At 30.8% G+C, this 17,440-nt stretch overlaps 3 protein-coding genes across 3 annotated transcripts; all 3 read left to right on the top strand.

Annotated features, from left to right (window-relative positions):
- The first annotated feature begins 1,897 nt into the window (after window positions 1-1,897).
- Window positions 1,898-4,679, top strand: LOC127256871 (putative F-box/FBD/LRR-repeat protein At4g03220). The gene is made up of 4 exons (XM_051283093.1): window positions 1,898-2,085; window positions 2,340-3,825; window positions 3,904-4,062; window positions 4,197-4,679. The coding sequence occupies exons 2-4, from the start codon at window positions 2,362-2,364 to the stop codon at window positions 4,512-4,514; spliced, it is 1,941 nt and encodes a 646-aa protein (XP_051139050.1). The 5' UTR covers window positions 1,898-2,085; window positions 2,340-2,361; the 3' UTR covers window positions 4,515-4,679.
- Window positions 4,680-7,253: 2,574 nt separating this feature from the next.
- LOC127257392 (F-box/FBD/LRR-repeat protein At1g13570-like) lies at window positions 7,254-10,309 on the top strand. Its single transcript, XM_051283787.1, has 4 exons — window positions 7,254-7,410; window positions 7,718-9,176; window positions 9,278-9,436; window positions 9,567-10,309. Exons 2-4 carry the CDS (start codon window positions 7,740-7,742, stop codon window positions 9,894-9,896), a joined length of 1,926 nt encoding a protein of 641 aa, XP_051139744.1. The 5' UTR covers window positions 7,254-7,410; window positions 7,718-7,739; the 3' UTR covers window positions 9,897-10,309.
- Window positions 10,310-14,392: 4,083 nt separating this feature from the next.
- On the top strand, window positions 14,393-17,179 carry LOC127257396 (uncharacterized). Its single transcript, XM_051283794.1, has 4 exons — window positions 14,393-14,586; window positions 14,890-16,396; window positions 16,500-16,658; window positions 16,770-17,179. The coding sequence occupies exons 2-4, from the start codon at window positions 14,927-14,929 to the stop codon at window positions 17,106-17,108; spliced, it is 1,968 nt and encodes a 655-aa protein (XP_051139751.1). The 5' UTR covers window positions 14,393-14,586; window positions 14,890-14,926; the 3' UTR covers window positions 17,109-17,179.
- Window positions 17,180-17,440: the final 261 nt, after the last annotated feature.

The following is a 17,440-nucleotide window of genomic DNA, read 5'->3' as shown; positions in this document are numbered from 1 at the left end:
TATTAAATTAATTTTTAAAATAATTCTGGTAAATATAATAATAAGCTCTACAAAAATAAAAATTATTTGAATCATATATCCAATAAAAATAAATAAATAATATCGTGATTATTGTAAAACCAATAGTATAATAATAATAATAACAACAACATTAATAATAATACTATTAACTCCAAATGTAGTTTTCATTGCAAAATATTTTTACAAATAAAGACAAATAAAAATAAATTTAAGTTAAATTTTAATGGATTGGGCCAGGGTGAAAAAGAATAGAGGTGGAAGTAGAAAAAAATATATTAAAATTTAATTTTAGAATTTGAATTCAATTGGATAACGGTAAAAAAATGAATTAAAATCTAAAATTTAATTTAAAACTTAATACATTTAGTGTGTTTGTTTGAGGGTTTGGATTTTGAGTTGGGATTCGAATAGTAAAAATTTTAAATTTGAATAGTTGTATGATGTGATATAAATAGGTGTTGATGTGATGTTTTGAATGTAAAATTGACTTTTAGTATAATATAAAAATGAAAAATAAATGTCTGATTTGATGTTTTCGGGGGGAAAAAATAGGATGAATAGTGGAAATCCAAACAAATCCCTCAAACAAACACACCCTTATTAGTTGCTGGGAATTTTTGGTCGTTCGAGACCTAATCCGACGAGTCCCTCGATAAATAATTAGTTGATCCACTCCGTATTCGCAAGAATAGTAATGGTCTAGATTCTAAAATTATGGTAGTGAGCATTTGCTCATGTCCGCATTTTAATAGTTTGGACTTATTTAATTCAAAATTTTAAATTAAAAATATACTTTTAGTCTATACTTTTCGAGATATAAACTTTTAGTTTATAAGTTTTATTGTATTTTAATAGATAATTATAAAAAATTTATATCATATAAAATTTCTTTCGATAAAAAGAGATTTTGATAGATTTTTAAAATTATTATTATTATTTTTATTATTATGATTTTTATTGTTATTAACAATAATATATAAGTGATAAATAGTATAATAATATTTATTAATATTAAAATATAAATATTTAATAAATAATAATTAAATTTTAAATATATTAGAAAATTCTCATTTTTTTTTAAAAAAAAAACATATGTTTTTATGTTATAAAAATACTATTACTATAATAAATATATTGAAAAAATTTTTGATAAAACACATCATTTTATTCTTCCAATTTAAATGGACCAATTGAACATCGACAACAATATATCAAATAATAATATTTCATTAATTAAAAAGAATATGTAAAAAGAATTTGATATATATATATTTTTTACTTTATGTATAACTAATTATATGTATACGCTTGTGTAAAAATTAAATACTTATATTTTGATAAATAGATAATACATTTGTGGGAAGATAGAAAAAGAATAATAAAATATTTGGGTTCGAGTGTGTTTTTTTTTTAATAAATTAAAAAAAATTGATTTGAATTTGATATAAAAATATAATATTTTGTAAGAATTTTTTTTTAAAAAAAAATGCAAATTCAAAATAATAAAATTTAAAAGAACTTTGATAAAAAAAAAAAAAAACATAATTATAATATTATTATATATATTTATCATAGAAATTATAAGTAAAATAATGAAAAAAATTATTTTTGGTCCCAATATAATACAATATAGAAATTTTATCAATTTTGATCTAAATATAACTAAAAACTCATTATTTTTTATCACAATATAATCAAATCTTATCTTCTTTTATATTGAGACCAAAATAAATAAAAAAAAATTATATTAAAACTAAAATTAATAAATTTTGATTATATTAAAAAAAATGATTTTTTGCCTAAAATTATTATACATAAAACTGGTAATAAAAAAGAGAAGCAAACCAGTTTTGCCCGGTTAAATCAAACAAATAAACTACCCGCGGGAGTCCGTTCTTTGCAATTTTGGTGTATCACTGAAACCCTAGAAGAAGTTGAACCGAACGTTTGAGTTGTTTCAGTAGCGCCCGCTCATTCAATACTCACATCTCCGGAGTTGCTGTTGCTGTTGCTGCTTGCTTACTCTTCACAAGCTACCATTTCATACAAGAATTTTTACTCGGGGTAAGGTTTCTGTGTTTTTTTGCTATCGCGACATTTGTGCACACTCTCCGTAGATTTTAGGGCTATCGTTTTTTATGAGATTTCTCCCTCCTTTCTAATCGTACTGTAATTTTAATTGCTGTACAAAATGGCACTGATGGAGGAGCGCGAGAACAAAATCGGCTTCTGGAATTGGGGACAACATTTGGATTGTTCTATTCGATCTGCTATTTTAATTACTGATCCTCCACTGTTGATGCTGATCACTGAATCAGGTGAAGAATCATTCTCTGGTTAATGGCGTCCGATAGAATCAGTGGGCTTCCCAACGACGTCATCGACAACATTCTTGAACGCTTGCCTTTGCCAGATGTGGTGAGAACTAGCGTACTCTCCAAAGAATGGAGGTATAAGTGGTCAACAATTCCGCATCTGAATTTCGATTGGGACTTCATGCAATTTTTGCCTTTTCCATGCCCCCGTGAATGTGTCATTTCTCACATATTGCTATTGCACGAGGGATCCATAGTCAAGTTTTCACTTGCACATAATCTTTACCATCTCCATACGGGTTTGGATAGATGGCTCCAGTTCTTGAAAAGCAAAAGTGTTGAGGAGTTATCACTATCACTCAATTCTGTCAGCTGTCTATATGCCATTCCCAATGATCTTTATAGTTTTCATCTCCTCAGGCACCTGGTGCTTGTTGATGTTGACATCAATTTGCCTCCTTCTTTCCAAGGTTTTAGTGCGCTGGTCGAACTAAGTCTTAGGAATTCCTGGATCTCCTCTGAAGGTTTGCACATGTTTATTTCTAAATGTCCAAAGCTTGAGCGCTTGTCTCTTAGTGACATGCATGGCATCACAACATTTTGGTGCCATGATGTTGAAGCTCCTATGATCAAATACTTGAAGCTTGGACATCTTGATTGCAAACTACCTCCTACTTTCAATGGTTTCAGTTTGCTCGCTAAACTTGAGCTTTGGGTAGTCCAAATCACCGAACAAGAATTGCAAAGGCTTGTATCCGAATGCCCATTGCTTGAGTCGGTGTCTATTGAAGGGTGTTTTGAACAAATTGCATCTTGTCATCTTGATATTAATGCTACTAATCTCAAACGCTTAAGGCTTGATTGTGTTGATTTCACACCTACTTTTGAAGGATTTAGTAGGCTTATCCGACTTGAACTTACTTATGTCCAAATTACTCCTGAAGATTTGCGAAGTGTTATTTCAAAATGTCCCATGTTTGAGTGCTTGTCTATTAACCAGTGCTTTGCACCAACCACAGTTTGGTTCCTTGATATAGATGCTCCGAATCTTAGAGCCTTGTATCTTAACCGTACTGACATCAAAATTCTCCCTACATTCAGCGGTTTTAATAGGCTTGACAGTCTTTCTCTTGTAGAGCTCCGCATTGATACTAAAGAGTTGCACATGTTTTTATCAAAAAGTCCGATGCTTGAATTATTGATTATTGATAAGTGCAATGACCAAAACACATTTTGGCCCCTCAACATTGATGCTCCAAATCTTCGGGCTTTGTATTTAGTTGGTTTCTTCAGTTCAATTTGTTTGAGAAAGACAAGATCTGTTGAAGAACTTTCTGTCAAATTTCCGTATTATGGTTTATCTAGTAGAGGAGCTCAGTATGGAAATTTTAGATATCCTGGGACAATTGGAGATGGGAGTAACCTGATCAAGTTTCTTGGTCAGCTTCCATATCTTGTAAAACTGGAAGCTGGAATTTCCTTTATACAGGTATAATTAATAAATACTTTAATTGTTTTATATTTATTCATTGTGTTAATTTTTATTTTTATTTTTTTTTCATTGAAGTTCTTGGCTCTTGGTGGTGTGCCGCAAGAACTTCCTTTCAAGCTCAACAATTTGATGACGATTGAACTAAGAGAAATGGACTTTGGAATCTTGACCGTTGTCGCTTGTGTTGTTTGCTTGATTAGAAGCTCCCCTATCTTGCACAACCTTGATATTACAGTAAGTATCTCCGACATGGGCATGTATAGTTTTTTTCCCTTTCTCGTGTTTGAATCTTTCGTAGTTCCATTCTCACACTTGTCATATATATGCATGTATATATATATATGTATATGTATATGTATACCTTTCAGTTTGATCAATGGAAGTCTATGAGGTGGAGTCCAATGAGAGCTGAACAGATGTATAAAGCAGTCGAATATCTGAAAGGCGAACAAAAGCAAAATATTCTTTGCAAAAACCTAAAGACTGTGAGTATTTTGGGGTTTGATGGTGTTGAATCAGAAGTAGAATTTGTGAAGCTTCTTCTATTGTGGGGGACTAAACGTGAACAATTGGAAGTAAATTCTCATTCTTTGACTAAAAGATTAGACACGCTAGAAGAATTGAAGAGGTTCTATTGGGAGTCATCTTCCAAAGCTATATTTTTCATAAATAACCACCGTGTGTGAAATTTTATCTTGGGCATGAACATACTCTTCATCTTTGCTTTTGTTTTAGTATTTTTGTTATGGCTTCTTCATCTTAGGATGTTACGATTTGTGCTAATGTAGTAGTTGTATATGATTTTGTTTCCAATTTCTTGATATTTTGCAGATTATTCGCCATTATTTGGATTTAAGTGCTATGATTTTATGTCATGTTTCTTAACATTCTGTAGATTGTTTGCATCCATTCAATTTTAGATGATGTATTGGATAGAGATCATAAGTAGAATAATTCGAGGTAAATTATTTTTCCGAGAACCCATAAAGCTTTAAAAGCGAAACATGAGCAGGAATACAAGATGAGATGAGATGAGATATTCAAATTACTTGAGAAAATGAAGTCGATATGAAAGTTATAGTGAGGCATGCGATTATGGTTGAATTAAAGATCTTTTGTTGTGTTGTTGTGTGTATTTGTCACAACTGATCTTTGTAGTGATTTCACCCACAATTCACTGGGCATTTCTATTTGAATATCTTTCTTGAATCATGAATATTTGAAACTGTGTTAAATTTGTTGGGTCTTTAGATTAAGCAATTGTTCACTATTCGATTCATTTGTTTGGTTCAGCTGACTTTATTGAATACTTGGTAGATGCAGTTCTTCTTGACATAATTTTCTTGGCACAGGTCTAATATTTTATTTCCAAGATTTTAATTACATATTTCTACTTTATTAATGTGTGATTGTTATATTAAATGTTGCATATGATTTTCAAGAATTATTTTTAGTACTAATTATCTATATTAGTATTTCTTTTAAAAAAAATAATAATAATAATGTCAAATATATATAGTCATTAAATATATCTAAATGTGAGTCTAAAATTTACATCTTCCATGCTACCTCCTCAGCTTCATATTTTTTTTCCGCTCTCGTTTGTTTTTAATTTTCTTACTAAATATTTTTGTCGATAAAAAATATATCATCATATTAAAAATATGAATATATATAATATATTTAATAAAGTTATCATAAATTTATAAAATTATATGATTATATTCATCTATTTCAATTAAAAAATATATTTTAAGTATTCCAAAACTTCAATTTTTTTTGTACTCATAACATGAGACATAGAGCAAGCATAATTGTGTAGAATGTAAATATTACGACGGATCAAGTACAAAAAAATATGATTTTTTAGAATGTATAATATTTTACGAGTATAATAAATATAAGAGTAATAATTAGATATATATATATATATATGTAGATAATATTCTTTTGCAATTATCCATTTAAAAATATATTTATTTGTCTACAAAAAGTTGAATAATGTTTAAAATATTTAGAGAATTAGTATTTTTTTATAAAAGAATATACTTATTTTTTTAAAAAAATTAATATATTATATATTTATTATTTTAATATTATATATAAAATATTTTATATTTTAAGTAAAAAATTATAAAATTTCAAATTATTTTACAAAACAAACGATTCTTATTTTTTTTTCCAAAGACCTTTGATTTTTTCATATCTAGCTCTAATATGTAATTTGTTTTAATATTTACAATATAATGCTCAAATTAAATTGTTCATATAAGTTTACCGTCTGCAATACATCTAATAATATATTCTTTTATTTAAGTAATTTTGTGTTAAAAATTATTAAACTTACATATTATTGTTACAATAAATTTAACTTTAATTATTCAATAATTATACTTCATTTCTTTCATTTTAAATGGATTATTTGGAGACTGATAATAGTGCATAAAATAATAATATTTTATTAATTAATAAAGATTTTTTAAATAAATTTTTAATAATTTTATTTTTTAATTTATGTATAATTAGTTATATATAATAATAATTTGTAATTTATATAAAAATTTAATAGTAATATTTTTATAAATAGATACTACATTTACGTGGCAAGATAGAAAAGTAATAAAAATATGAGTTTGGATTGAGTGCTGATTAATATAAAAAAAAAAATTAAGTATGTTAATTTATTTTATAAATTATATAATTAAAATAATTATGTGTAACTATATTACATTAATCAACATGGGTGCTTATTGTAAAATATCGGTACTCAATTCTTTTTTGTAATTAATATAAATTGTACTCCTTCATTCAAATGTATATTCACTTTCTTTTTTAAATTGTCATTAAAAATATTTTCGTTTTTTTTAAAGTAAAAAATTATTATATTTTTGTATTTTTTTACTATAAAAAGAAAAAAAGTAATCATTATTACTTACTTTTATTAAAATCCGTGCCCGATCAAATGAGTACATATTTGCATAACGGATGGAGTAATTAATATAATTATGTGTAATTATATTTTGGGACGAAGAATATAAATTATACTACTCCCTCCGTCCTACATAATTTGTTCTTATTTTCTATTTTCGTTCGTCCCACATAACATGTCTTTTTTTATTTTTGGAAATATAATTATGCATTTTAATCGCATTTTAAATTTTATAATTTTTTTAATTTTAATTAAACTATTTACTCATTTTAATCTTAATCTATAATTATTTTTAATAAATAATAATTATTTTTACTAATATATTTCTTAATTACTTACTAATTATACTTTACATAAATTAATTCATCCATGGAACGGAGGAGGGAGTACTATATATATATTTATTTATTTATTTGAATATCCAATATATAAATAAAACAGAGAAACAAAACAGTTTTTGCCGCGCAAACCAAACGAATAAACTGCCGCCGGAGTCCGTTCTTAGCAATCTTGGTGTCTCACTAAAACCCTAGAAGAAGTTGAACCGAACGTTCAGTAGCGCACGCTCATTCCATACTCACACCTCCGGAGTTTCTGTTGCTTCTTGCTTACTCTTCACAAGCTACGACTTCATACCAACATTTTGAGTTAAGGTAAGGTTTCTATGCTTTTTTGGCTATCACGACATTCGCGCATTCTCTATGGATTTTAGGGCTTTGATTTTGTTGAAATTTCCCCCCTCCTTTATAATCGTAGTGTAATTTTTTAAAGATTATGGATCTGAGGATTTTCCATTGGTTTCTCTTCCTTATTTTGGTGCTGTAAAAATATGGCATTGATGGAGGCAGTGAGATGACATAATCGGCTTTTGGAATTGAGGAAAAGATATGGATTGTTCTACTAACTGCCATTTTCAATCTGCTCTTTTTATTTTGTAATAACTGATTCCCACTGAAGCAGGTGAAGAATCGTTCTCTGGTAAATGGATCCCGACAGAATCAGCGGGCTTCCTGGCGAAGTCATCGACAACATTCTTAAATACTTGCCTTTGGCAGATGCGGTGAGAACTACCGTACTATCGAGAGAATGGAATTATAAGTGGTTAACAATTCCGCATATAGATCTCGGTTGGAACTTCAGACAATCGTTGCCTTCAGGATTCCCCCGTGAATGTGTCATCTCCCACATATTGTGTTTCCACAAAGGACCCATAATCAAGTTTTCACTTAGACATAATCTTGACCGTGGCCATGTGGCTGTGGATCGATGGCTCAAGATCTTGCAAAGCAAACTTGTTGAGGAGTTATCACTATTATTCAATTCTGTCACCCAACGCACTCTATATGCCGTGCCTAAAGATCTATATAGTTTTCATCTCCTCAGGCACCTAGAGCTTAGTTCTGCTGACATCAATTTGCCTTCTACTTTCAAAGGTTTTAGTGCGCTTGTCAAACTTACTCTTACTGATGTCCAGATCACCTCTGAAAATTTGCGCGAGTTTATTTCTAAATGTCCGATGCTTGAGTACTTGGATCTTCAGGGGTTGACTGGCTTTACAACATTTTGGTGCCACAATGTTGATGCTCCTAGAATCACATACTTGAGGCTTGAACGAATGGACGTCAAATTACCATTTACTTTCAGTGCTTTCAGTTTGCTTGCCGAACTTAGGCTTTGGGCACTCCGCATTACCCTTCAAGATTTGGAAAGGTTGTTATCTGGATGCCCATTTCTTGAGTTGGTTTCTATTACAGAGTGTTTTGACCAAACCTCACCCTGTCATCTTGATATAAATGCTACTAATCTCAAATACTTAAGGCTTGATTCGTTACCTACCTTTGATGGTTTTAGTCGACTTATCAAACTTGAACTTGAGAATTTCCGAATTACTCCTGAAGAGTTGCGAAGTGCTATTTCAAAATGTCCCATGCTTGAGCGGTTGTCTATTGGCTCATGTTTGGCACCAGCCACATTTTGGTGCCTTGATATTGATGCTCCCAATCTTAGAAGCTTGAATCTTACTCGTACCAACATCAAACTTCCCCCTGGATTCAGTGGTTTTAGTAGGCTTTTCCATCTTTATCTTGACGGCCTCTGGATTGATCCTAAAGAGTTGCAGCTGTTTATATCAAAATGTCCAATGCTTAGAACATTGGATGTTAAAAATTGCAATGAAAACGTATCTTGGTCCCTCAACATTGATGCTCCTAACCTCCGGGACGTGCATTTAGGGGGCTTGTTCAGATCAGTTTGTTTGAAAAATACAGGATATGTTGAAAAATTTATTGTTGACAATGACAGAGGTGGTTATGGAAATTTTAGATCGCCTGGGATGATTGTAGATGGGAGTAACATGATCAAGGTTTTTGATCAGCTTCCATCTCTTGTAAAACTGGAATTTGGTATCTCCTTTTTGCAGGTACAATTAGTAAATACATTAATTATTTTATATTGATTCATTGTGTTCAGTTTTTAAGGTGCAAAATAATACGGAGTTCACCTTATGTCTTTTCATTGAAGTTCTTGGCTTTGGGTGGCCCGCCGCAAGAACTTCCTTGCAAGCTCAACAATTTGACGATGATTGAACTTAGATATATTGATTTGGCAATCTTGGACAATGTCACTTGTGTTGTTTGCCTGATTAGAAGCTCCCCTATCTTGCGCAGCCTTGAGATTATAGTAAGTATCCCCGTCATGGCGAGTTTGGTTTTTTTCATTTTCGGGTTTTTATTTTTTCATAGTTTCATTAACACACTTGTTATATCTATATATATATATGTGTGTGTGTGTGTCTTTATATATATTTCAGTTTGATTGGAAGTCCGAGAGGTCGTTTAGTGATTCAGTGAGAGCTGAGCAGATGTGTAAAGTTGTGGAATATCTGAAAGGTGAGCAGAAGCAAAATACTCCTTGCAATAACCTCAAAATTGTGAAAATTGAAGGGTTTACGGGTACTGAACCTGAAGTAGAATTTGTGAAGCTTCTTCTATCCTGGGGAACTGAACTTGAACGATTGGTGCTATTTTCTTATACTGATGCTGAGACTCAAGTACCAAACATGGCGATAAAAGAGTTGAAGAGGTTCTATTGGGAGTCATCTTCCAAACCGAAATTTATCATAGATAAACCGATGGTTTGAAATTTTATCTTGGGCATGAACCTACACTCTATCTTTGATTTTCTTTTGTTATTTTTTTACTGCTTTTTCGTCTTGGGATATTACGATTTCTACTAATGTAGTAGTTGCATATGATTTTGTTTCATGTTTCTTAGCTTTTTTTTTCAGATTATTTGCATCCATTGAACTTTAGGTGGCATAGGGGCTAATGTAGTTATATATGATTTTAATTCCTGTTTCTCGACATTTTGTAGATTATTTGTATCTATTAATCTTTAGGTGATGCATTGGATAAAGGTACTAGTGAAGCATACATAGTGGAATAATTCGAACTAAGTAATTTTTTCGAGAACCCATAAAGTTGTAAAAGCAAATCATGAGCAGGAATACAAGAGACTATGAGATGAGATATTCGAGTCGATATGAAAGTTACAATGAGGCATACAATTATAGTTCAAGTAAAAATCTTCTCTTGTATTTATAAATTAAACAAGTTTGTCCTTGAGGCACAAGTAACTGGTCTTTCAATTTGATTTTCTTTCTTGGATCATAAGTATTTGAAGCTGTGCTAAATTGGTTGGGTGTTTAGATTAAGCAATTGTTCGCTGTCGGATTTATTTGTTTGTTGAATACTTGGTAGATGCAGTTCTTCTTGACAGAATTTTCTAGGTACATGTCTAATATTTTCTTTGGAAACTTTTGGATGATCGAACTCTTTTCTGTTGCACATATATATATATTCTGCACTTGTAGAGTTTAAAGTATACCTTTATTGTTATCATTTGCAAAACATATATGATTAATTGACAAATTTAAATTGCATCTATCCATTAAGTTGTTCACTATTAGACCAAGTGATGATCATCCATTGGATCTTGAATACTTGATTAAATGTTTGTTTTGTCATGTTCAAATATCGCCTTGTTGTTTTATAATCTGTTTTCGAATTTTTCGATTTAACTATGATAATTTTTCATGTTATTCTGCAGGAGACAAGGTGTCTCTTGCTGCTACGGAAGAGGAACTCAAGTACTCCAGCCTATAAATTTCTTCTTTAATCTATATATTAGTATTTCTTTCGTGTCATTATTTCTATATTAATGTTTTTTTTAAAATAAATAAATAAAATATATTATGTCAAATATATATATATTTATAAAATATTTTCAGATTTTTACTCTTTCTAAAAAATTTCTAAAGTTCCAAAAATATATCTAAATGGGAGTCTAAAATTTGCATCTTGTTGCTACCTCACATTAATTTTTTTCCCCTCTCATTTATCTTCTATTTTTTTACTAAATATTTTTGTTTGTAAAAAAATATGATTATATTTTTTTTATAATTATAGAAGATACTTATAATTAAAAAATATAAAATAGATTTAATTAATTTATCATCAAATTTATAAAATAATATAATTGTGTTTGTTTATTACAAAATTACAAAATTATAAGATTATGTTCATTTATTTCAATTACAAATTATATATTACATATTCCAAAAAATCACATTTTTTGTACTCATAGAATGATACATAGCCTTGATATATTGAATAGGACCAAAACAAGCAGAATTTGTTTAGATGTAAAGATTACGCATGGATCAGGTATGTAAAACATGATTTTTTAGAATGTATACTATATATTTTTTGGACGATATAAATATAAGATAAAAAGAAAATAATAATGTTTTATTTTTGCAATTATTCAATTAAACATATATTTATTTGTCTACAAAATATTGAATAATGTGACTTTTTTTTTAATATACATATTTTTTCAAAATTAATACTCTCTTTGTCCCGACTAATTTGTCTCATTTAGATTAAGTACGGAGTTTTAGGTATTGTGTAATTAGTGAGTAATTAAAAAGTATATTAATAAAAATAATTATATTTAATAAAAATAATTTTAAATTAAGATTAAGATGAGTAAATAGTTTAATTAAAATTAAAAAAATTATAAATTATGAATTTTAAAATTTGAGTAAAGTGTATAACAAATTATATAGACATACGAAAATAGAAATAGTGGACAAATTAAATTTGATGGAGGGAGTAATATATTATATATATTTATTATTTTTATATTATTTACCGAATTCTTTATATTTCAAATTAAAAATATATATAATTTCAAATTATTTTACAAAATAAGCACTCTTATTTTTCGTAGACACGGTTGATTTCTCCATATAATTATAGAGATGACAATGGGTCGGGTATGAATCAAGTCCAATCGGACTTGAGACCCGACCCGAATACACATGGTTGGATCCGATTATATTTGGATCCAACCCGAATAATATCCGACAAGACCTGATTGATCCGACAGACCCAATTTTTATTTTTTTTACAATTCTTATAAATTAATTTAAAATTGGACAGACTCGACATATATTAAAATTATATATTTTATTCAGAAAATATTATAATAAAATAATAAACAATAAATAAATTAAACTATAAATATATTTTTAATATAATTTATATTACTAAAATAAATTTTTTGTATATATAATTAATATATTAACTAGGTCCGGGTCGGATCCAGATTCAGATAGAGTGCACCTTTAAACCTAATACCTGACCCGGACCGATAAGGGTACACAACACCCGATCCGGATCCAATACTCGAATAATTAGACGTCTGGGTCGAATTTCGAGTCTATCTAGATCCATTGACATCCCTGTATAATTACATTGTGGATAGGTCTAATATATAATTTCTTTTAATATTTACAATATAATGCTCAAATTAGATTGTTCATATAAGTTTACCTGCAATACATCTAATATTATGTATATTCTTTTATTTTAGTAATTTGATGTTAAAAATATTAAACTTGATATATAATAAATATTGGTAATATTAAATTTTTTCGGTCAGCTTCCATAATTGAGTTTTTCGGTCAGCTTCCATCTCTTGTGAATCTGAAAGCTGGTTACTTCTTTATGCAGGTACAATTGGTAAATTACTTCAATTGTTTTTCTATAAATTCATTGTGTTCAGTTCTTAAGGTGCAAAATAATATAAAGTTCACTTTATGTCGTTTATTGAAGTTCTTGGCTTTGGGTGGCGAGCCGCAAGAACTTCCTTGCAAGCTCAACAATTTGACAATGATTGAATTTGGAAATATGGATTTGATCTTGGACAACGTTGCTTGTGTTGTTTGCTTGATTAAAAGCTCCCCTATCTTGCACAGCCTTTACTTTTCAGTGTGTTGATTTTTCCTTTTTTCGTTTTGAATTCTTTCGAAGTTCCATTCTCACCCTTGTCATATATATATATATATATATATTAGTGGGATTATTGGAAGTCTAGGATCTTGAGTCATATTAATGATTTGACAAGAGGTGAAAAAATGTATAAAGCTGTCCAATATGTGAAAGGTGAACAGAAATAAAATATTCCTTACAACAACCTCAAGATTGTGAAGATTGAAATGTTTGGGGCTGTTGAGCCCGAAGTAGAATTTGTGAAGATTTTTCTATTGTGGGGAACTGAACTTAAACAATTGGAATTGGTTTCTTGTCCTGAGGCCGAGGCTGAAGAATTAGATATGGCGAGAGAAGAGTTGAAGAGTTTCTATTGGGGATCATTTTCCAAAGCTAAATTATACCATAGATAAACGGCTAGTGTGAAATTTTACTTTTGGTCTTTGCATTTGTCTTATTATTTTTGTTATGGCTTCTTCATTCTAGGATGTCACGATTTGTGCTAATGTAGTAGTTATATATGATTTTGTTCATATATCTCGACATTTTGCAAATTATTTGCATCCATTGAGCTTTAGGTGCTAATGCAGGTAGTTATATATGATTCTATTTCTTGTTTCTTTGATATTTTGGAGATTATTTGCGTTCACTCAACTTTAGGTGATGCATTGGATAGAGATACTAGCGAAACATACATAAGTGGAATAATTTGAGGTAAGTAATTTTTCTAAGGACCCATAAGTTGTAAAAGAAAACCAGGAATACAAGAGATTATGAGATGACATATTCTAATTTCTTAAGAAAATGAAGTCGATATGAAAGTGTTGTAGTGAAGCATGGAATTATGGTTCAAGTTATGATTTTTTTTTGTGTTCTTGTGTATATTTTTAAATTAAATAAGTCTATCTTTGAGGCGCAAGTAACTTATTTTTCGCACGATATTAATTCACCCACAATTCAGCGAGCTATTTCCTTTTAAATTTCTTTTAATAACAAAACTCTTTGAGTTAATTGCATTCTTCTTCTTATTATTATTATTTTGTGCAAAATATGATTAATATACAAATTTAAATTGCATTACCTTTTTTTTAAAAAAAAAAAAAAAAAAACTAATCATATAATCATATTAGATATTTTTTAATTTTTTAATTTTAAAATTTTAAAAATATTTATTTAATAAATTTTGAAAGTGTCAAGACTTTTAAAAATTATTAACGTAGATGAAGATTGCTTTCTTGAATATACCCTAGATAAAAACAAGTAATAATAGAAGACGGCCCAACGTCAGTTTTGGCCGCTTAAACCAAACATATAAATTGGACTGCCACCGGAGTCCGTTCTTCGCCATTTTGGTGCATCACTAAAACCCTAGAAGATAAATCGAGCGGCGTCGTCGGCGGATTTGTTTCGGTAGCCCCCGCTCGGATCTCCGGAGTTGCTGTTGCTTGTTAACTCGCACAAGCTACGATTTGATACAAATATTTTGACTTGGGGGTAAGGTTTCTATGCTATTTTGCTATCTCGACATTCACGCAGTCTCTGTGGATTTCAGGGCTTTCATCTTGTTGAATTTTATCCCCTCCTTTCTAATTGTAGTGTAACTTTTAAAAGATTATGGTTATGGATATCGGGGTTTTCTGTTGTTTGTAAAAATAAAAAATAAAAATTGGCATTGATGGAGGCAGTGAAATAACAAAATCGGCTTTTGGAATTGGGGAAAACATATGGATTGTGCTTGTTAGCTGCCATTTTCGATCTGCCCTTTATTTTGTAATAACTGATCCCCATTGTTGATAGTGATCACTGAAGCAAGTGAAGAACCATTCTCTGGTAAATGGATCTCGACAAAATCAGCGGACTTCCAGAGGACGTCATCGACAACATTCTTAAATACTTGCCTTTGCCAGATGTGGTGAGAACTAGCGTACTATCCAGAGAATGGAGGTATAAGTGGTTAACAGTTCCTAATCTAGATTTCGATTGGGACTTCAGACAAGCGCTGCCTTCCGAATTCCCCCGTGAATCTGTAATCTCCCGCATATTGTTATTGCACAAAGGACCCCTAACCAAGTTTTCGCTTACACATCGTCTTGACCGTGGCCATGTGGTTGTGGATCAATGGCTCAAGATCTTGAAAAGCAAATGTGTTCAGGAGTTATCACTATCACACAATTCTTTCACCATACCCACTCTATATGCCATACCTAACGATCTATTTAGTTTTCATCTCCTCAGGAAGCTGCTACTTACTTCGGCTGACATCAATTTGCCTCCTACTTTCCAAGGTTTTAGAATGCTTGTCGAGCTTAGTCTTTGGGATGTCCAGATCACCTATGAAAATTTGTGCATGTTTATTTCTAAATGTCCGGAGCTTGAGCACTTGTATCTTCATGGGTTGAAAGGCATCACAACCTTTTGGTGCTCCGATGTTGATGCTCCTAGAATCAAATGCTTGAGCCTTGGACGAATAGATGTCAAACTACCTCTTACGTTCAATGGTTTCAGTTTGCTTGCCCAACTTTTTCTTTTGAGAGTCAGCATTGCCCCTCAAGATTTGCAAAGGTTTGTATCTGAATGCCCATTGCTTGAGTTGGTGTTTGTTGATGGGTGTTTCGATGAAACTCAATCTTGCCATCTCAATATTAATGCTACTAATCTCAAACAGTTACATCTTGATCATGTTGATTTCACACCTCATTTTGATGGTTTTAGTCTGCTTATCAGACTTGATCTTGAGAATGTCCGGATCACTCCTGAGGAGTTAGGAAGTGTTATTTCGAAATGTCCAATGTTTGAGTGCTTGTCTATTAACTCGTGTTTTGCACCAACCACATTTTGGTGCCTTGATATTGATGCTCCCAATCTTAGAAGCTTGTTTCTTACCTCTACCAACATCAAACTTCCCCCTACGTTCAGCGGTTTTAGTAGGCTTGAAAAGCTATGGCTCGAAGACCTCTGCATTGATCCTAAAGAGTTGCAGCTGTTTATATCAAAATGTCGAATGCTTGAATTATTGATAGTTGATAAGTGCAATGACCAAGACACGTTTTGGTCTCTCAACATTGATGCTCCTAATCTCTGGATGCTGAAATTATGTGGCTTGTTCAGTTCAATTCGTTTGAAGAACACAGGATATGTGAAAGAAGTTTCTGTCAACTATCCGTATTATGATTTATTAAGTGAAGGAGCTGAATATGGAAATATTAAATCTTCCGGGACAATTGGAGATGGGAGTAACATGATTAAGTTTTTTGGTCGACTTCCATCTCTTGTAAAATTGGAAGCTGGTATCTCTTTTCTGCAGGTACAATTAGTAAATATTTTAATTGCTTTCTATTTATTCATTGTGTTAATTTTTTTTAAGGTACAAAATAATATGGAGTTCACCTTATTTATTTTAATTGAAGTTCCTGGCTATCGGTGGCGTGCCGCAAGAACTTCCTTGCAAGCTCAACAATTTGACGACGATTGAACTAAGAAATATTAGTTTTGGCATCTTGGACAATGTCGCTTGTGTTGTTTGCTTGATTAGAAGCTCCCCTATCTTGTGCAACCTTGACATTACAGTAAGTATCCCTGTCATGGAGGTGTTTGGTTCTTTCCCTTTTTCGGTTGGATTCTTTTGTAGTTCCATTCTCACACTTTTCATATATAATATATATATGTATGTATTTCAGTTGGAAAATTGGAAGGCCTTGAGGTGGAATCAGGTTAGTGATTCAGTGAGAGCTGAACAGATGAATAAAGCTGTCGAATATCTGAAAGGCGAACAGAAGCAAAGTATGTCTTGCAAAAACCTCGAGATTGTGAGTATTGAATTGTTTAGGGGTGTTGGACCTGAAGTAGAATTTGTGAAGCTTCTTCTACTGTGGGGGACTGAACTTAAACAATTGGAATTAGTTTCTTATTCTATGGCTGTGGCTAAAGGATTAGACATTGCGATAGAAGAGTTGAAGAGGTTCTATCGGGAGTCATCTTCGAAAGCTAAATTTATCATAGATAGACAGCAAGTGTGAAATTTTACTTTGGGCGCGAACCTACTTTTCATCTTTGCATTTGTCTTATTATTTTTGTTATGGCTTCTTCATCCTAGGATATCCCAATTTTTGCGAGTGCTAATTTAGTAGTTATATATGATTTTGTTCCTGTATCTTGATATTTTGCAGATTATTTGCATCCATTGAGCTTTAGGTGCAAATGTAGTTAGTTATATATGATTTTATTTCTTGTACCTTGATGTTTTGGAGATTATTTGCGTCCATTCAACTTTAGGTTATGTATTGGATAAATATACTAGCGAAGCATACATAAGTGGAACAATTTGAGGTAAGTGATTTTTCCGTGAACC

Source organism: Andrographis paniculata, unplaced genomic scaffold (assembly GCF_009805555.1).
Source record: "Andrographis paniculata isolate CXL003 unplaced genomic scaffold, ASM980555v1 Contig57END, whole genome shotgun sequence".
Classification (NCBI taxonomy): domain Eukaryota; kingdom Viridiplantae; phylum Streptophyta; class Magnoliopsida; order Lamiales; family Acanthaceae; genus Andrographis; species Andrographis paniculata.
The sequence above is the reverse complement of the archived record's forward strand: the minus strand, read 5'-3'. Positions and strand labels throughout refer to the sequence as shown.

Bases quoted from the DNA above. Each gene is read 5' to 3' on its own strand.
- LOC127256871 (XM_051283093.1), top strand. From the start codon at position 2,362: ATGGCGTCCGATAGAATCAGTGGGCTTCCCAACGACGTCATCGACAAC. The intron at 3,826-3,903 runs GTATAATTAATA...TTTTCATTGAAG, and splicing joins CTGGAATTTCCTTTATACAG to TTCTTGGCTCTTGGTGGTGT. The intron at 4,063-4,196 runs GTAAGTATCTCC...TATACCTTTCAG, and splicing joins TGCACAACCTTGATATTACA to TTTGATCAATGGAAGTCTAT.
- LOC127257392 (XM_051283787.1), top strand. From the start codon at position 7,740: ATGGATCCCGACAGAATCAGCGGGCTTCCTGGCGAAGTCATCGACAAC. The intron at 9,177-9,277 runs GTACAATTAGTA...TTTTCATTGAAG, and splicing joins TTGGTATCTCCTTTTTGCAG to TTCTTGGCTTTGGGTGGCCC. The intron at 9,437-9,566 runs GTAAGTATCCCC...TATATATTTCAG, and splicing joins TGCGCAGCCTTGAGATTATA to TTTGATTGGAAGTCCGAGAG.
- LOC127257396 (XM_051283794.1), top strand. From the start codon at position 14,927: ATGGATCTCGACAAAATCAGCGGACTTCCAGAGGACGTCATCGACAAC. The intron at 16,397-16,499 runs GTACAATTAGTA...TTTTAATTGAAG, and splicing joins CTGGTATCTCTTTTCTGCAG to TTCCTGGCTATCGGTGGCGT. The intron at 16,659-16,769 runs GTAAGTATCCCT...TATGTATTTCAG, and splicing joins TGTGCAACCTTGACATTACA to TTGGAAAATTGGAAGGCCTT.